Source organism: Hemicordylus capensis, chromosome 6 (genome assembly GCF_027244095.1).
Source record: "Hemicordylus capensis ecotype Gifberg chromosome 6, rHemCap1.1.pri, whole genome shotgun sequence".
Classification (NCBI taxonomy): Eukaryota; Metazoa; Chordata; class Lepidosauria; order Squamata; family Cordylidae; genus Hemicordylus; species Hemicordylus capensis.
Genome location: NC_069662.1, coordinates 162,750,099 through 162,765,894, shown reverse-complemented (window position 1 = coordinate 162,765,894; position 15,796 = coordinate 162,750,099). Strand labels below are relative to the sequence as shown.

Sequence of the window (15,796 nt, the reverse complement as noted above, 5' to 3'; positions counted from 1 at the left end):
ATAATAATAAAATCAACCCAATTTATTAAATACATGTATTGTAGGAGGACATGCAACTTTCAGTCTTGTTTCAATGCCCAATAAGAGCATATGGTTCAAACAGGTTTAAAAACAACCACCCAGCCACCTCCCCCATAGGCTCACCTGTGCATACCCTTTGGTTTCTTTGCCAGATCTGGTGCCGGTGCATGACCACCATCTTCAACTATTTTGTGGTGACCAATTTCTTCTGGATGTTTGTGGAAGGCTGCTATCTGCATACGGCCATCGTGATGACTTATTCGACAGACAAGCTGAGGAAATGGGTCTTCCTCTTCATAGGATGGTGTAAGTCCCTCCAGGGCCCAAGCGTGGCCAGGCAGGACATAGAGACACTTTATTAGATCCTGGAGGTTCAATGGAGTCTGACATTGCAATCCCATTACCACTGGGGGGAAATCTGAGGCTAAATTGTAGATCATGCTTGAATAAGTCTATGCCAGACTTCTTTCTCTGCATTTATGTGCAGTGTCCAGGTCTGGTAAGATCTTGTGAGATCTGGTGGAACTAAGCAGAAGCAGTGCTAGAACTGAAGAAGACAGATTTGGAACAGTGAGCTTGTAACCCAAACCTTCCTTTATTTTATTTTATTTTATTTTATTTTATTTTATTTTATTAATAGTTTTACTCTGCCTGTCCAGCACATTGCTGATCAGGGCTGCTTACAATAAAAGCAACAATTTAAAAAAAACAAAAAACAAAGTTATAACAACCTGCAAAAAAAACCTTTCAAAGCAATAATTACAGCTAAAGTTGCTTAAAAATGGGATAAAATGGAAATTTTAAATGCCTCTTGGAATAGGAGTGTTTTCGGGCTCTTTTTTACATTAATCTGGGAGGGAGATTGGTAAAGTTTGTCTGGGAGGGCATTCCAAAGATGTGGGCCACTACTGATAAGACCCTGTCCCAGGTCCCCACCGACCAGATCTGTGTCAGTGACTGTGCCAAGAGCAGGGCCTGAGATGAAGATCTGCAGATACTGGGCAACGGTGGTCCCATTGATATCCCAGTCTCAAGCCATGTAGGGGCCTTTGGGGACCCAACTGCTTGGGATCATTGGTGCTTGTGATCATTGGTGCTGACTGCTTAACTTTTCTTTTTAAAACCAGCAGCTGGATCATGAGCCCCCACAGATTGGGAGTATGATGTAGGGTAGGGAGGTCTTGACTCAAACCCCCTGAGGCTGCTCTTTGACAAGGCATAAAAGATCCCATCAGCACCAATGATTTTTCAGCCATTGACCATTGTGGCAGGAGCTGATGGGAGTTGTAGGCAACAACATCTGAGGACCCACATATGAGAACCCCTGGGCTAAAGAATGTGCTTCTAAGCATTGATGAGTCATTCAGGACCAATGGGGGATGCCCGGGGTGTGTGGCAGGGCTGTTGTCATCAGGAGAGGGTGTGTCTTTGGGGGACCTGCCCCGCAAAAGATATTCCGGGCATGCTCCTTGAATATTTCAACTTGCCTTTTTCCAAATGAAAGCCTCTATTATTGTTCCTTGTGGAGATATAATGGAAAGTGTGTAGGCAGGATTCTACCCAACGTTCCCTTAAGAAGTAACAGAATTAAATAATGATAAACATATTCAGCTACATCTGTTGTGCCCTGGCTGTCCTGCAATGACTCCCAGCCCCATTAACTCCCCTACCCAAGATATTTCTGACCATGGACCTGCAGGATAGTGCAGCTATCAATCCATCTAAGTCAGGCCTGCTCAGCTTAGGCCCCCCAGCTGTTTTTGGACTACAACTCCCATAATTCTCAGCCACAGCAGCCAATAGCCAGGAATTATGGGAATTGTAGGCCAACATCTGCAGGAGGGCCAAAGTTGAGCAGGCCTGATCTAAGTGAACCCATCTGTCTGACTTGCCACCATAATGACCTGGGAGCCTCTGTTCACTTGAGGCTCCAACCCAACATCTCCCGGCTGGAGACATAATATTTGATTTAGCGTGTCTCTTTTTCACGTGCAGGTATCCCTTGCCCCATCATTATTGCCTGGGCCATCTGCAAACACTACTATGAAAATGAACAGTGAGTACAATGACAATCTAATATGTCTGGTTCTTCTGCATACACCAGAGTTATTTATGGCCTGGGTGGGCGCAACTGTCAGACCAAATGCTCTTTCAAGGGAAAAGTAGCAATGTGAACAGTGAAAATGTACGGGCAATGAGGTCCAAAACTAGATGTATGACATGGGAGATTTGCGGCTAGAGTCCTTTGTGTCTTTTTCCATTCCCAGGAAGCAGCTGCTGGGGAGAGCATGGCTGCATTCACATGATGTAACGGGGGACTGGAGTTAGAGGGACCCGCAGATTCTTTCCCATCACATCCGAACTGAACCCAGCCAACTCCAACTCCAGTCCTGTCAGCAGCACGACCTGAGGTCATGCTGACAAGACTCCAACACGAACTCTCGGTTTGGAGAGAGGTTTAGCTGCTCCAAACCGAGGGTCGAGGAAGCCTGCTTTTCATCTGAATGCAGCACTGGAGGCTTCATTCAGCCAAACTGGAGTTGTGGAGGAAGCAAAAGAAAACAAAATCCTGTTTGGATTCAGCAATATGTCAGAGCATCAAAAAAAGAATCCAAATCTTATATATGAATATTTTAATATAATAGTTACACTGTGTTTGGATTCAGCATATGTCAGTTTTATTGCTAGTTATTAATTATTACTAGAGGTCCAGTTACCACCAGTACGTCTGGTGGCAACTCGGAACCAGACTTTCTCTTTAGCTGCTCCTGGCCTATGGAATGCACTCACGGCAGATATCTGCAGTTTAGTCTCGCTGTTGGCCTTTAAGAGAGCCCTGAAAACTTACTTGTTTGGCCTGGCCTTCCAAGGTTTTTAAATTGCTTTAAAGTATTTTAATTGGTTTTTAATTGTGTTAAAATTGTTTTTATATTGTTTTAAGTAGTTTGTTTTAAATGATGTTTGTTTTTATGTTTTTTAAAACTAGTTGTGCTCCGCCCAAAACCTCTGGATGGGGCGGTTTATAAATGTAGTAAATAAATAGTTTTATTCATTGTATTACTATTATATTAAAATATTCATATACAATATTTTTATTTTTATTTTTATTTTTTTTAATGCTCTGACATGTTGAGGGAGGAAGCTCCTCATTCTCTCCCTCCCTGATTGGCTGTGCGGGCTGTCCTTCTGTCAAGAAGGAAACCCTCATAGCCAGATCCCCACCTCTCTGCAGTCTTGCTGACTGCAGAGAGGACACTCTCTTGAACATCCGAATGCAGACAGGAGAGTGGGAGGCATGGGACCGCAAGTCCATTGTACCTGCGGTTCCACCTTACATGTGAATACGGCCCATGATTTGGATTAGGTTATGATTTGGGTCATGACAAATTTCAACCTTTCTCCTCCACACCCATTTCCCGGTGTAACTTGCTCCTCCTCCCAAAGCTGCTGTTAGCTACAGGGAGGAAGACACATGGTATTTTTCTTCCCGCTCCATTTCCCCACTCGTGACTAATAGCAACTTCAGGGGGGTATTCAGATAGATCCTTTGCATAGGGCAAAGGGCTAAACACCACCATCACCACCACACCTCCTGCACTCACATATTTCCTACCCAGAGGACACCAGAATGATGCCATCAGAGGGAGAGCCAAGGAAGGAAGCAATGTTTTCCTGTCTGGGGAGCAAGGAACATAAAGAACTTCAGAAAAATGGGAATGCTACCAGCTATAAGTGGAGTGAAAACTGAGGCACTTCAGTTGATGAAACTACACGCCATGACTGCAGCCCTTGAATGGGCTGGTGAATTTGAGGGCGAGGCATTTTTGCTCAGCTTTATCAGATACATAACCCTACCTTCACCCTACCTTTTGCTGCTGTTGTGAGGATGAGAGTAACAATAATTTGTATTGCACTTTGTGTCATTGAAACCATATAATGATAATTTTAAAATATACAGCAATAATAACTCTGCTTCCTACAGTTTCCAAACAAAAACATGTTTGATGGAAGAAAACCAGGGCCATTAATTTCCGTTCGTGTGCATAAATAAGCTGAAAAACAAAACAGCACTCACAGCAATTTAGAAGCTTAATTGTGTTCAGTTCCTAAAGGTGCAGCCCTGCCTTGTTACAGTTTACGGAATGTGTGGGATTTGAGTGAGCTCACAAATGAATTTCTGTTTACAGATGCTGGTTTGGAAAGGAACCAGGAAAGTATATAGACTACATCTATCAAGGACCAGTGATTCTTGTTCTACTGGTAAGAAAATCCATGGCTCTGAGAAGCTCATCCAATTATCCCCATCTGGATTTCTCCTTACTTTGGGGGGTTCTAAGTCAGCTGATTTTGTTTGTGATAGAGCACAGATGCATCAACACTCTGTCCTTCTGTTCTGCCTGTGATTTCTGGACTTTTTCAGACTGCATTGCATGCGTCATTTGCTGCAGTTTTCAGTTTATGGGGTTCCCCCCTCCCTTACAGCTAACAAAAAGGAATCTTACAAAAATAATGCAATCACAAAAAGATTTATTTTTCCTCTCAATGTGCTTATGTGCATTGTTAACCTTTAAAGAGAAAGAAAAGATCCATTTTTAACTGGGAAAAAGCTGCCTATTGAATAGTGTCTGTGACATCGAAAGCACCTACCTGTACCTTGCATAATATTGGGATGATGATGATTAATAATAATAAATACACACACCAACCCACTGGGACAGTTTTGTAATTTATTTTAAATGTTTGTGACCTTTTTTAAAAAAATAATGAGAATATATCAATACAAATGTATATATGTATACATTATATAAGTGTTAGTACACATACATTCATCCATGCTGCTGTTTGTTTGTTTTTTAAAGTGGCTGGTATGGCTGATACATGATGGTTGGGCAAATCTGGGCTAGCAGTAGGGATGTGTGAACAGGTTCGATTCCAAACCTATTCGAAGTCGAACTGGTTAGGTTCGATGGCTTGATGTCAAGCCGAACCCAACCCCACCCCAACCCCCCCACCCTGGCCATTGGGGTGGGGTGTTTCACAAATATATATAATATATAGATTTGTGAAACCCCTGATTGATATACACACACACACACACACACACACACACACAATTAAATTTTATTTGTTGGAGCTTCTCCGAGACCACAGCGGGGGAAGGGAGGGACAATGGATGTTCCCCTACTCCCTGCTGGCCTTCCTTATGCATAAAAGTGCCCGGTTCCCGCAATCTTCTGCCTGTTCCGGGCCTTGCCCCTCACAGTGGCCATTTTGGAGACTGCCATGCATGCGCAAAGGACCCTGCATGGCTGGGTGACCTAGGCCACGCAGGGGCCCATTGCACGTATGTGACAGCCTCCAAAATGGCCACCGCAATAGGGGGAAGGCCTGGAAAGGGCCAAAGATTGACCAAACCAGGTGCTTTTATACATAAGGAAGTCCGGCGGGGGGAGGGGAACATCTGTGGAGCCCCACCCATGGCCTTGGAGAAGCCCCCCAGAGTGGGTAAGTACAGAAAATAAAATAAAATAAAATATTTTAAAAATGTTTGTGAACCCCCCTGAGCTAAACCAGACTGGGTTGGGGGTGCGGTGGGGGGTTCGAGGGGTGTAAAACTGAACTGGCCCAGTCTGGTTCGAGGCCAGTTCTGCCTCAGACCGAACTGGGCCAGCTGGTTTTGTGCACACCCCTAGCCAGCAGCAATCCAATCCAGCATTCAACTTGATGCTATGTATGGCTGTGCAGGCAAGCCTCATTATATGTGGACTCTGTAACCATGGTTTCGCATATTCGTGGGTGTCTAATTGACACCCATTTTCATTATCTGTGGATATGAAAGGGTTAAAACTCATGTGCCCGAGGTTCCTAGAAGGCCAGAAGTGATAGCAGAAGTCACTTGTGGCCGCCATTTTGTAAGGAGGAGCCATTTTGTGGCTTATTTCTCTTTTTTTAAAGGATTTTTTCCACAGCTTGTCATGGTTTGGGGAGGCATTTCATGGATTGCGGGGGGGTGGCATTCCTATACACGTGTCGACTCCATGGAGCACAGAACAGTAAATAATTTCAGTCATTTTTGCTGGGGGTTTTGTAATTTGTTTAAACCCATTTTGTCAATTTTGGAACCTAACCCCCCATTTTCCATAGGCATAATGTCTTGTTATTCGCAGTTTCGTTACACAGGGTAGTAGGTGAGGAATGGAACTCCCACAAGTAACAAGGTATGCCTGAATAGCAAGTTACAAAGGTGGACCTGCTCACACCTCTATGACTGCTCTCAGAATGCTTCCTTTGGTCGGCATCCTGACTAACGGAGTTCACATGCAGCAAGGGGGATGAAGCATGCTGCCTTCCAGATGAAGGCAGCACAGGCGCGGGGGTTTGATGCACGGGGGTGTGATGTTTGCCAGTCTCCCTTTCCCTCTGAAGCTCTCAGTGGCACGTGAAAAATATGTCCATGGGGGCTGCACAAATCTGAAGGGTTGGCAACAGTGTTCCCTGAGGCAGGGAATCCCAGATGGTGTTGACTACAACTCCCGTCCTCCCTGGCTGCAATGGCCTTTGTCTGAGGATGATGGAAGTTGTAGTCAGCAGCACCTGGGAATCGCTGTTACAGGGAACACTATTTTATCGATTTCTACATTGATATCCTGCTCTTCCTCGAAGGAGCCCAGAACAGTGTACATGGTTATGTTTATAAGAACATAAGAACAGCCCTGCTGGATCCGGCCCAAGACCCATCTAGTCCAGCATCCTGTTTCACACAGTGGCTCACCAGATGCCACTGGGAGACTACAGGCAGGAGTTGAGGGCATGCCATCTTTAGGGTGGGGCAGGCAGGGCATGTGCCCTGGGTGCCACTTGAAAGGGGCGCCATTTTGAAAAATTAAAAAAAAAATTAAAGGCTGCCGAAAACAAAATGGCCACCACGCATGCTCAGATGGCCTCTGTGAGGCCCTAGAGGCCAGCAGGGGGAGGAGGAACCTTTGCAGACCCCCCCACGGCCTTTAGGAAGCCCCCTGAAGGGGCTACAGGTAAAAAAAATTTTTTTTTACATTAATATAAGACACTGTACACATATTCAGATTGGCACTATGTACAGAGAATCAGGGCTTGTGAATACTGAGCTGACGTTTATGAGCTAGGATTGTATTCATTTGTTCTTACTTTGCTTCTTGTGATAAGTGAGTTAAATGTGATGTCTTAATAATATGGCTATTGATGGTGAGTTTGTCTTTGAATCATTGTGAAATCCTTAGTATTAAGGCCCACTGGAAGTTTCTTGCTCTCTTTCTCTCATTTTAACTGTCTTTCTGAAATACTAGAATATATTCCGAGCAGTGACACAGTTTACTCTGCATATCCTTTAATTATTTTCAGAGTATCTGGGAAAAGTCAAATTCTCCATTGATTTTTAAAACTTATGTAATGGTGATGCTACAATACATAGTAGAGAATTAGACAGGCACTTCTGTTTAGTTTTCCAAGTACACCTCCACATAGTATTTGGGCATTTCATGAGTCCCAGCATACTGAAATTTGTAGTTCTCCAGCATTTTTTGGTCTGGCTACATCCACTGCTAAATAGTTTTTGAAATACTAAAAGATTAACGAGTTTGATTTGGATTTTTCAGCTGATATTATGGTGAGGTTATCTGAAAGATGGGTGTCAGATGTTTGGACAGGGGGCGCAATTTCAGTGCTTGTCCTAGACGCTATTTTCCCTAGATACGCCTCTGGCCATCTCCCCTGCAACTGGTACTGAGAGGCATCCTGCCTTTGAGGCTGGAGGTGGCCCTCCAACTATATTAGCCATTCATTATCCCCACAACAGCCCTGTGAGGTAGGTTAGGCTGAAAGAGAAGTGGCTGGCCTGGAGTCACCCAGTGAGTTTCATGGCTGAACAGGGATTTGCCCTCGGGTCTCTCGGTCCTAGTCCAGTGCTCTAACCACTACACCCTACCATGAATGCCCAAGCCACACCAAGCCTAGAAGCAAATTAATTTCTCATGACAACAGATACACGTGCGTGGTGCGTAATTGTGAGCCATGGTGTTGAGAAGAAGTCTCAGGTGTAAATTAAACCCAGCAATTACAAATTGTAGGAGAAAATGAAGTGACTGTTCTTCAGGCAGAGGGGCTGGACAGTCATCTCCTGGGGATGCTCCCACTCTGGATTCCAGCACTGAGCAAAAGTTCCGACTAGATGCCTCCACAGGCCCCTCTCCTGCTTGAGGCTTCTGGGTGTCCATCTCAAGGAGGGAGCGGCTGAGAGCAGGATGCCCTCTCTGTGTGTTTGCTCTCGCAAAAAGCAGCAAGGTGCCTTTCAGGCTAGCTGGTGGCAACATGCAGTGACTGCAGGAAGGGTCATTCCTGCTGTGCTTCCTGCTTTTTCATTTCTTCTGACATTAAAAGGCTGCCGCTGCTGCAGCTACCACCACTGCCTGGGAGTGTGGATGCTATCGCTGATCATTCCTCACCTGGAATGAGAAAATTTAATCCACGTGTTGGTTATTAAGCCGCCGCAAACATCATGCTGAGAGAAGAGATGAAAAAGAGAGCCCAAAACAATCCATTCAGAATGACAAGGTGGCCCATCCCCCCTCGCCCCTGTGAGTGTCCTTAGCCATGCAGACTGCAAGGAAGGAAAATACTGGAGTGAGCTGTGAGCAAGAAGAGGCTCCAACCTTCTCCTAACAAAAGGTTCTCTCTCTGTGCTGTTGTGCCCAAGGATAATTTCTCTGTATCCTGCCCAAGCTTGCAACATGGTTGCCCTCTTCCCCACCTCGCCGTACACCTTCGTCAGTCTTGAAATTGTGGATGATTAGCTTCTTTTTGATCCCTTGTTGAAATTCCTTATTCTTCCGGCTGCCTGATTTGTTCCTATAGGCAGACCATAAAACTGGTTATTTCCTGGGCCCCTGGGGCATATGCTCTAAATGTTTTTCTGGGTGCCCCAGATCTCCATTGTCCAAGCACAGATCCTTTGTTTGTTTTATTTTTACATTTATATACTGTGTTATTTCTCCAAGGAGTCTAGAGTGGTGTACATGGTTATGGGAGGAGAACTGGTGTTGTGGTAGCAAGTATGGATAGTTCTCTTTGCTAAGCATGGTCTGTCCTGGCTTGCAGTTGAATTGGAGACTCCATCTGTGAGCACTGTAAGATATTCCCCTTAGGGGGTGGTGTTGGAGTTCCAGTGCCTCGACTTTTTGCACCAACTATCCTAATGACCACTAGGGGTACTGGGAGTAGAGATCGTGAGTAAAGGTCTCCCTAACTGTTCTACCCGACCTGACTCTTCAGGTATTTCTTGTGCTGAGTCAGATTCCCTCCCTTTCCTCTTAGAGAGCAGGTGGAGACATCTCTCTCCCTCCCTCCCTATTCATATTAGGTCTTTCCTATCCAAAGTGTGCGTCATCAATAAATACTTAGTATTTAGTTCTACAAGCATCTCCACGTGTCTTCTCTAAGTAGCTGCAACAACTAAACTCTGCATTCTACTCTGTAACTGGAGTGGGTAGCTTCTTTAGTCCTCTGCTAATTCATCTGGGGGTAAAAATTACAACCCCCAACAGATGGGGACAGTATGCGAAGAGTACCTGCATGCTTGCATGCAGAACGTCCCAGGTTCAATCCCTGGCATCTCCAGATAGGGCTGGGAGAAACTCTTGCCTGCAACCTGCAAGAGAAGCCGCTGCCAGTCTATGTGGGCAATCCTGAGCTAGATGGACCAAGGGTCTGACTTCGTAGAAGGCGGCTTCCTATGCTCCTTCCTATGTTGTGGTTATCCTCACAACAACCCTTTGAGGTTGGTGAGGCTGAAAGATAAGTGACTTGCAGTGGCCAAACTTGCAGGCTGTTTAATTCTAGCCCAGAGGGTATTTCTTGTTGCCCCCGCTTATTCCCGTATCCTGTCTTCCTTCAAGTCGGCACTGTGGTGAAAAGGGGGGGGGCACTGACAGAGCACCGTCTCGCCATTTCCTCTTCTGCTCTACAAACAGAAGGAGAAATTGGGAGAAGGTGCTTTGTCTGTCTCTGTCACTTTCCATTACAATGCAGGCCCTCAATCATTGTGGGGGCTTTCTTTGGGGGCAGCGGCCCCATCAACCTGGGGGCTGGCTTGGCATCAGTGCCCAAGCCACCCCAAGGAAGGAGGAAGTAGAGTTGTTGGCCTGGCAGCCCTGCAGTTTGTGCAATGGATGCTGCTAGGCTAAGGGAAGGGGTGGAGATGCAGGGGCGTAGCAAGATTGGAGTGGGCCCAGAGACAATATTTTAAAATGCCCCCCCCCTCACTGAAGCTCAGCTCATGAAGTCAAGAAATCTTAAATGAGGCTGAACAGTGGTAACAAATATATATATAGCCACAACAGAACATCATCCTACATTTCTTCTTTTTAAAAGGTTTTGTAAATTGTGGACGATGCAAGGCAGTGGGCCCCCAGACAACTGTCTCCCCTTGCCCTATTATAGTTACGCACCTATGGAGATGGCAGTGCTGAGGCCAGAAGAAGAGGGAGGTAAAAATCAAACAAAAAAAATCATGTGCAAAATCACAAAGCAAGGAAAAACCTGAGTGGGAGAGTTATGAAAAGTCTCTATCTATCTATTTATCTATCTATCATGCAGCAACTTTGCCACCACAAAATCAATACAGTACCAATGCAGAAGGGTTGAGTCTGGCACTGGAGCCTGGATCTGTGGGCCCCGGTTCTTTTCAGTACGTAGCAGCACCCCTGAGCCACATCATGGCAGTACAGCAAGTACAGATATGGCATCTCCCTCTTTGGAGGCAGTGTGCCAATGAATACCAACTGTAGGAGAGGGCCTTTGTTTTCGCATCTCCCTTTGGGGCTTCCCGGAGGCATCTGGTTGGCCATTGTGAGGAACCAGCCTGTCTATCTATCTAGACAGGCTGATGGCATTCTTATGTAACCCCTGGGGCACAGAGGAACTTTGCCTTCTCCATTGCAACCTTGTATCTGGGTTATTTCAGTTTGCTGCTGTTCTTCATCATGATCATCATTTACAAAACCAATGGCTGACATCCGGACTAACCTCTTCTTCTCTATGAGCCCCATTGCCCATTGAGATCATCATCTGGAGAGGTTCGTCTGCAGTTACCCCAGCTCGTTTGGTGGCTACTCAGGGATGGGCCTTCTCTGTTCCCACCCCGAGACTCTAGAATATGCTCCCTGCTGAAATAAGAGCCTCCACATCTCTGACAACTTTTAAAAAGTCTCTAAAGATTCGTTTATTCACCCAAGCTTTATAACTAAACTTGTGGTTTTAAATTGTTTTAAGGATTTAATGTCCTTAAATCCTTTATGTAAACTGCCCAGAGATGGGAGTCTAGGGCAGTGCACAAATAAAATAAATAGACAGAAAAAGATAACATAGCTGTGCAAAGTCACAGGCTTTTTGGAATTCCGCTCTTGCACTATTGTGCAAAGGCTTCCTGCAAAACACGAGGCAAGCCATGGGCTTTCACCTTGATCTACAAGTAGAAACATATTTGCACTCCTGCAACGCTAGTCTGGGACCACGACTTCAGACTTCGTACAACAGCCTTGCACTAGTGCGACCAGTTTGCACAAGCTAGTATAGATGTCTGCCAAAATGGGGTTTTTTCCTCAGTTTCTTTATTTTAATTTTTTCTTTTATATGTTTGTGTTATTTGGGGTCTACACTACCAATGAATTGTATTCTGTGTTTAGTTAATGGCACTTTAAAAATGTTTGCAAGTAAATGTGCTCCGAGAATCATTGCTCTGAGCAGGCAGTGGTGTGTGCCTTTTGCTAGCCTTGATGGTGATGTAAAAATGGAGTAATGGGTAGCTCTTAATGTACGCTAAATTTTCATTCCACCTTTCCTCCAGAGAGCTGAGGCTGGTGTACATGATTCCCTATTTATCCTCACAATGACCCTGTGAGGTAGGTTAGGCCGAGAGACCTGATTGGCCCAAGGTCACCCAGGGAGTTTCATGGCTGTGAGGATTTGAACTTGGGTCTCCCTCCTCCTGGTCCAGCACTCTAACCACTATACCATACTGATCCTGAAAAGAGAATTGAAGAGAACTGTACCTTTGAAATACCAGTGTGCAGAACACATCTGTGCCTATCCCAGGTGCAGCTCTTGAGGGGGGTTCTCTTGGTTGTTTTCTTCCCATAAAGGTATCTATTCAAAGGTTTTACAAAACAGCTTCTTGATTGCACAAGCTGTGCTTGTTTACTGCTGTATTCCCAACTGACTCTCATGCTTGTCTGAGAGCTTAGAGAGACGGGGCTGAAGCAAATCATTATCTAGCATTGAAAGACAAATAAGCAAGTCAACCAATACTAGTGACAATGCTAAGAACGTAAGAACAGCCCTGCTGGATCAGGCTCGAGGCCCATCTAGTCCAACATAGGGATGTGCACAAAACCGGTTTGCCCGGTTCGGTTCAAATTCAAACCAGGTTCGAACCAGGAGGGGGTGGTTCGGTTTTGGTTTTGCTCGAACCTCCCCCTGGTTCGGTTCGAATTTGAACTGTTTCGAACTGGTTCAGACTGGTTTGGACATCCAAAAATGGTTAGGGTGGTAGCTGGCACCCAGGGGTACGTGCCACCCAAACCCCAAAGCAATCAGACACTCATACGATTTTTAATGAATTTTTGAAATTTATTTTTATTTTTTTCTCATAGGGTATAATGGGACTCGAACCAGACCATTTTTCCCTATTGTGGAGCACCCATGGGTGCCAACAACCATGCAAACTCCAAGGCAATTGGACACCCCTATGATTTTTTTAATGAATATTTGAAATATTTTTAAATTATTTTTCTCATAGGGTATAATGGGACACAAACCATCCCATTATCTCCTATTGTGTAGCACCTAGGGGAACAAAAGTGGGGTGGGTGATAGGCACCCAGGGGTGCCTACCACCCACCAAGTTCCAAGGCAATCGGACACTCCTCTGATTATTGGTGAATTTTAAAATTATTTTGGAATTCCTCATAGGGAATAATGAAGATTGCAGCAAATGTATAGCTTCACGTCAGGGGAAAGGGGTGTCCTAGAGTGTGGTGGGTAGTGTGGTGGGTAGTAGTGTGGTGTGGTGGGTAGTAGTTCCCAAGGTGGGAGTGTGGTGGGTAGTAGTTCCCAAGGTGGGCAAGGAAGCTATCAGAATTATTTGAAAGGAATTGGGCAAAAGGCTGATTTTTAAGTGATTTTTGAAGTTTACGCAGCTTTAAGGTTTTTCTCCATAAAGAAGCATGGAGGTGTCAGCAAATGTATAGCTTCACGTCGGGGGCAAAGGGGTGGCGTAGAGCAGAGTATGGTTGGTGGTAGTGCCCAAGGGGGGCAAGGAAGCTATCAGAATTATTTGAAAGGAATTCGGCAAAGGGCTGATTTTTAAGTGATTTTTGAAGTTTATGTGTCTTTAAGGTTAGCAATGAGAATGGATTCATGGTTTGTCATTGAAAATCGTATATGCTACCAAAGAATCTACACTCAGAACACTTCAGAAACAACAAAACCCAGTACCCCATGGGTTAGAAACCTATGGGGGTGGTTGGCACCCTCGCTCTGGGCCACCCCAGAACCCCCCAAGTGCAGTTATGGGGCTGCTGAAACCTCCATTCGTCCCTAAGGAGAAAAACCTTAAAGCCACTTATGGGGTGCTGTTGTGGCCCAGAGTGAGTAGTGGTGTAGTGCACAGAGGGTGCCTTTGTATGTCTGATGCCTCCTGATGATGGACAACAACTCCAGAACACCAGCAAGCTAATGGGGAGGTGGCAAGGGTTTCAGAAGCACAACGCAGCCTTTGGGGAGCAAGTGGTGCCACTCACACTCCTGGAGGCTTTACAGACAGGGCTGTTACCCTGAATCTCCTTCATAAGAGTGTGTGTGCATTCACACACCAGCCAAACATACCCCAAAGTCCCTTCGAGAGCCTTAGACCCACTCCACACACAAACCAGGCTTTGTATTGCGGATTCTAGCTTATCTCGACGTATTTCCAGGTTTTTAAAATGCTGGTTTTAAGATACTTGTTCTGAAAACACCAGAGCAAACAGGGAGAGGCACTGACCTAGATCATTAGCATGATAAGAAGGATGCTCTCTTTAGAAATGCAGATGTAGCTCTTTAGTGCTCTCTCTCTTCCCGCCCCCCAGTGGCTAGAAGGGGAGGGGCTGCTTCCCTCAATGCCATGAGTGTAATTCGAAGTGGCTTTGCTCAACATTTACCCCGCAGCATGAAGCCATGTGTGAATAACTCCCTGGTGGCTGCTAACTGCAAAGAAATAGAGCCACCTCGAGATCAGAATCACTTGGTGGCATTTGCAGGGAACGGGAAGAGCTGTTATCCTCTGTTTCAAGCTGTTTATCGCCCAAGAGGACTTCATTAGTGCAAAATGTGTTTAGCCTAAACACAGTTCTGTTTTCCCTTCCGAGTTCTTCTTTGCCCTGTGCAGATCAAGTGAGAGGCTCTTTTCCAGTGAGTTCTTTTTGCAGCAGAAACTATTCTAACAGCCTGCTAGTGGGCTTGCCTGGCTACAATGAGCAGAAGCACAGAAACTATCTGAAGGACTGCCTGCTCCCAAGGGTTTCTGCCCACCTAACAAGGTCATCAGAGGGGGCTTTGTTCTGTGTGCCAACACTGCAAGGCAGGGCCTTCTCTGTTGTTGCCCCCAGGCTCTGGAACAGAGGCTCTGGGATGCTCTCCCAGTGGGTATCCATTCTCTGGTGTCTGTGACTGCTTTAAAAAAAAACAAAACCCTTTCATTCAGGCTTTTACCCCTTAGGGATTTCCAGTCTCTCCTTTCAAGCCACTCTTATTTTTGTTTTTATGGCGGTTGCTTTTTGGTGTTTTTGTTTTTTTATTATTGTAATTGATTTTCATATTTTAACGTGATTTTATGGAATTTTATTGTATTAACTTTTGTAAACCGACTTGGGATAGGTTTAATGAAAGGCAGTATATAAATTAAATAATGAATTAGAAAAATAAAAGTTTTCTATTTAACAGTTGCCAAACTCCTGGTTCCCAAACCCATTGCTTATAGCCAGCCTTTTTTAAAGCAAGCGTATACCTTCTGTCACAAACCTTCAGCTCAGATAAAGGTAAAGTTGTGCTGTCCAGTCAGTGTCGACTCCTGGCGACCACTGAGCCCTTTGGATTTCTTTGGTAGAATACAGGAGGGGTTGACCATTGCCATCTCTCATGCAGTCTGAGATGATGCCTTTCAGCATCTTCCTATATCACTGCTGCCCAATACAGGTCTTTCCCATAGTCTGAGGAACATACCAGCGGGGATTCGAACCCGCAACCTCTTTCTCCCTAGGCACGTTACTCCATAGATAGTGTGTGTGTGTGTGTGTGTGTGTGTGTGTGTGTGTGTGTGTGTGTGTACACACGTAAATGTTGCAGTTATGAGACAGGTGACTCAGTCACTGGCATGAATCCACATTAAGTTACTCATAAGCAGACTTATTGAAATCAGTGGGACAATCTGTTGAATAAGGAAGGAGGAAAAGCCCTTGTGTGCAGCTGCTATTTAGCAGACGGTGAGGTGCTTCACATGATCGGTGTGAAGCGCTGGAGGGGGTCCTGGGGGTTGAGTGGACTTAGCCCGCTCTCCCAGCAGACAATCAAACGGCAGCCCTGGGCGGCCATATTGGCCACCCACACAACTACCAGCCGACAGGGGCTGCATGGATCAAGGGCTACGCGACCCCCGGAAGTTCCAGGATGCCCTGCACGAGTCCGCGGGGCATCCTGGAGAGACCCCTGA

The 15,796-nt window shown here is 45.5% G+C and overlaps 1 protein-coding gene across 11 annotated transcripts in view; it reads left to right on the top strand.

Moving 5' to 3' along the window:
• Positions 1-15,796, top strand: part of CRHR2 (corticotropin releasing hormone receptor 2) — a 306,121-nt gene that overhangs the window by 187,980 nt on the left and 102,345 nt on the right. For all 11 annotated transcript variants that reach the window (XM_053265000.1, XM_053264999.1, XM_053264998.1 and 8 more), the window contains 3 exons: positions 174-327; positions 2,017-2,077; positions 4,209-4,281. In XM_053265000.1, coding sequence (XP_053120975.1) covers positions 174-327; positions 2,017-2,077; positions 4,209-4,281 — 288 coding nt within the window. The remainder of the gene's footprint in view (positions 1-173; positions 328-2,016; positions 2,078-4,208; positions 4,282-15,796) is intronic.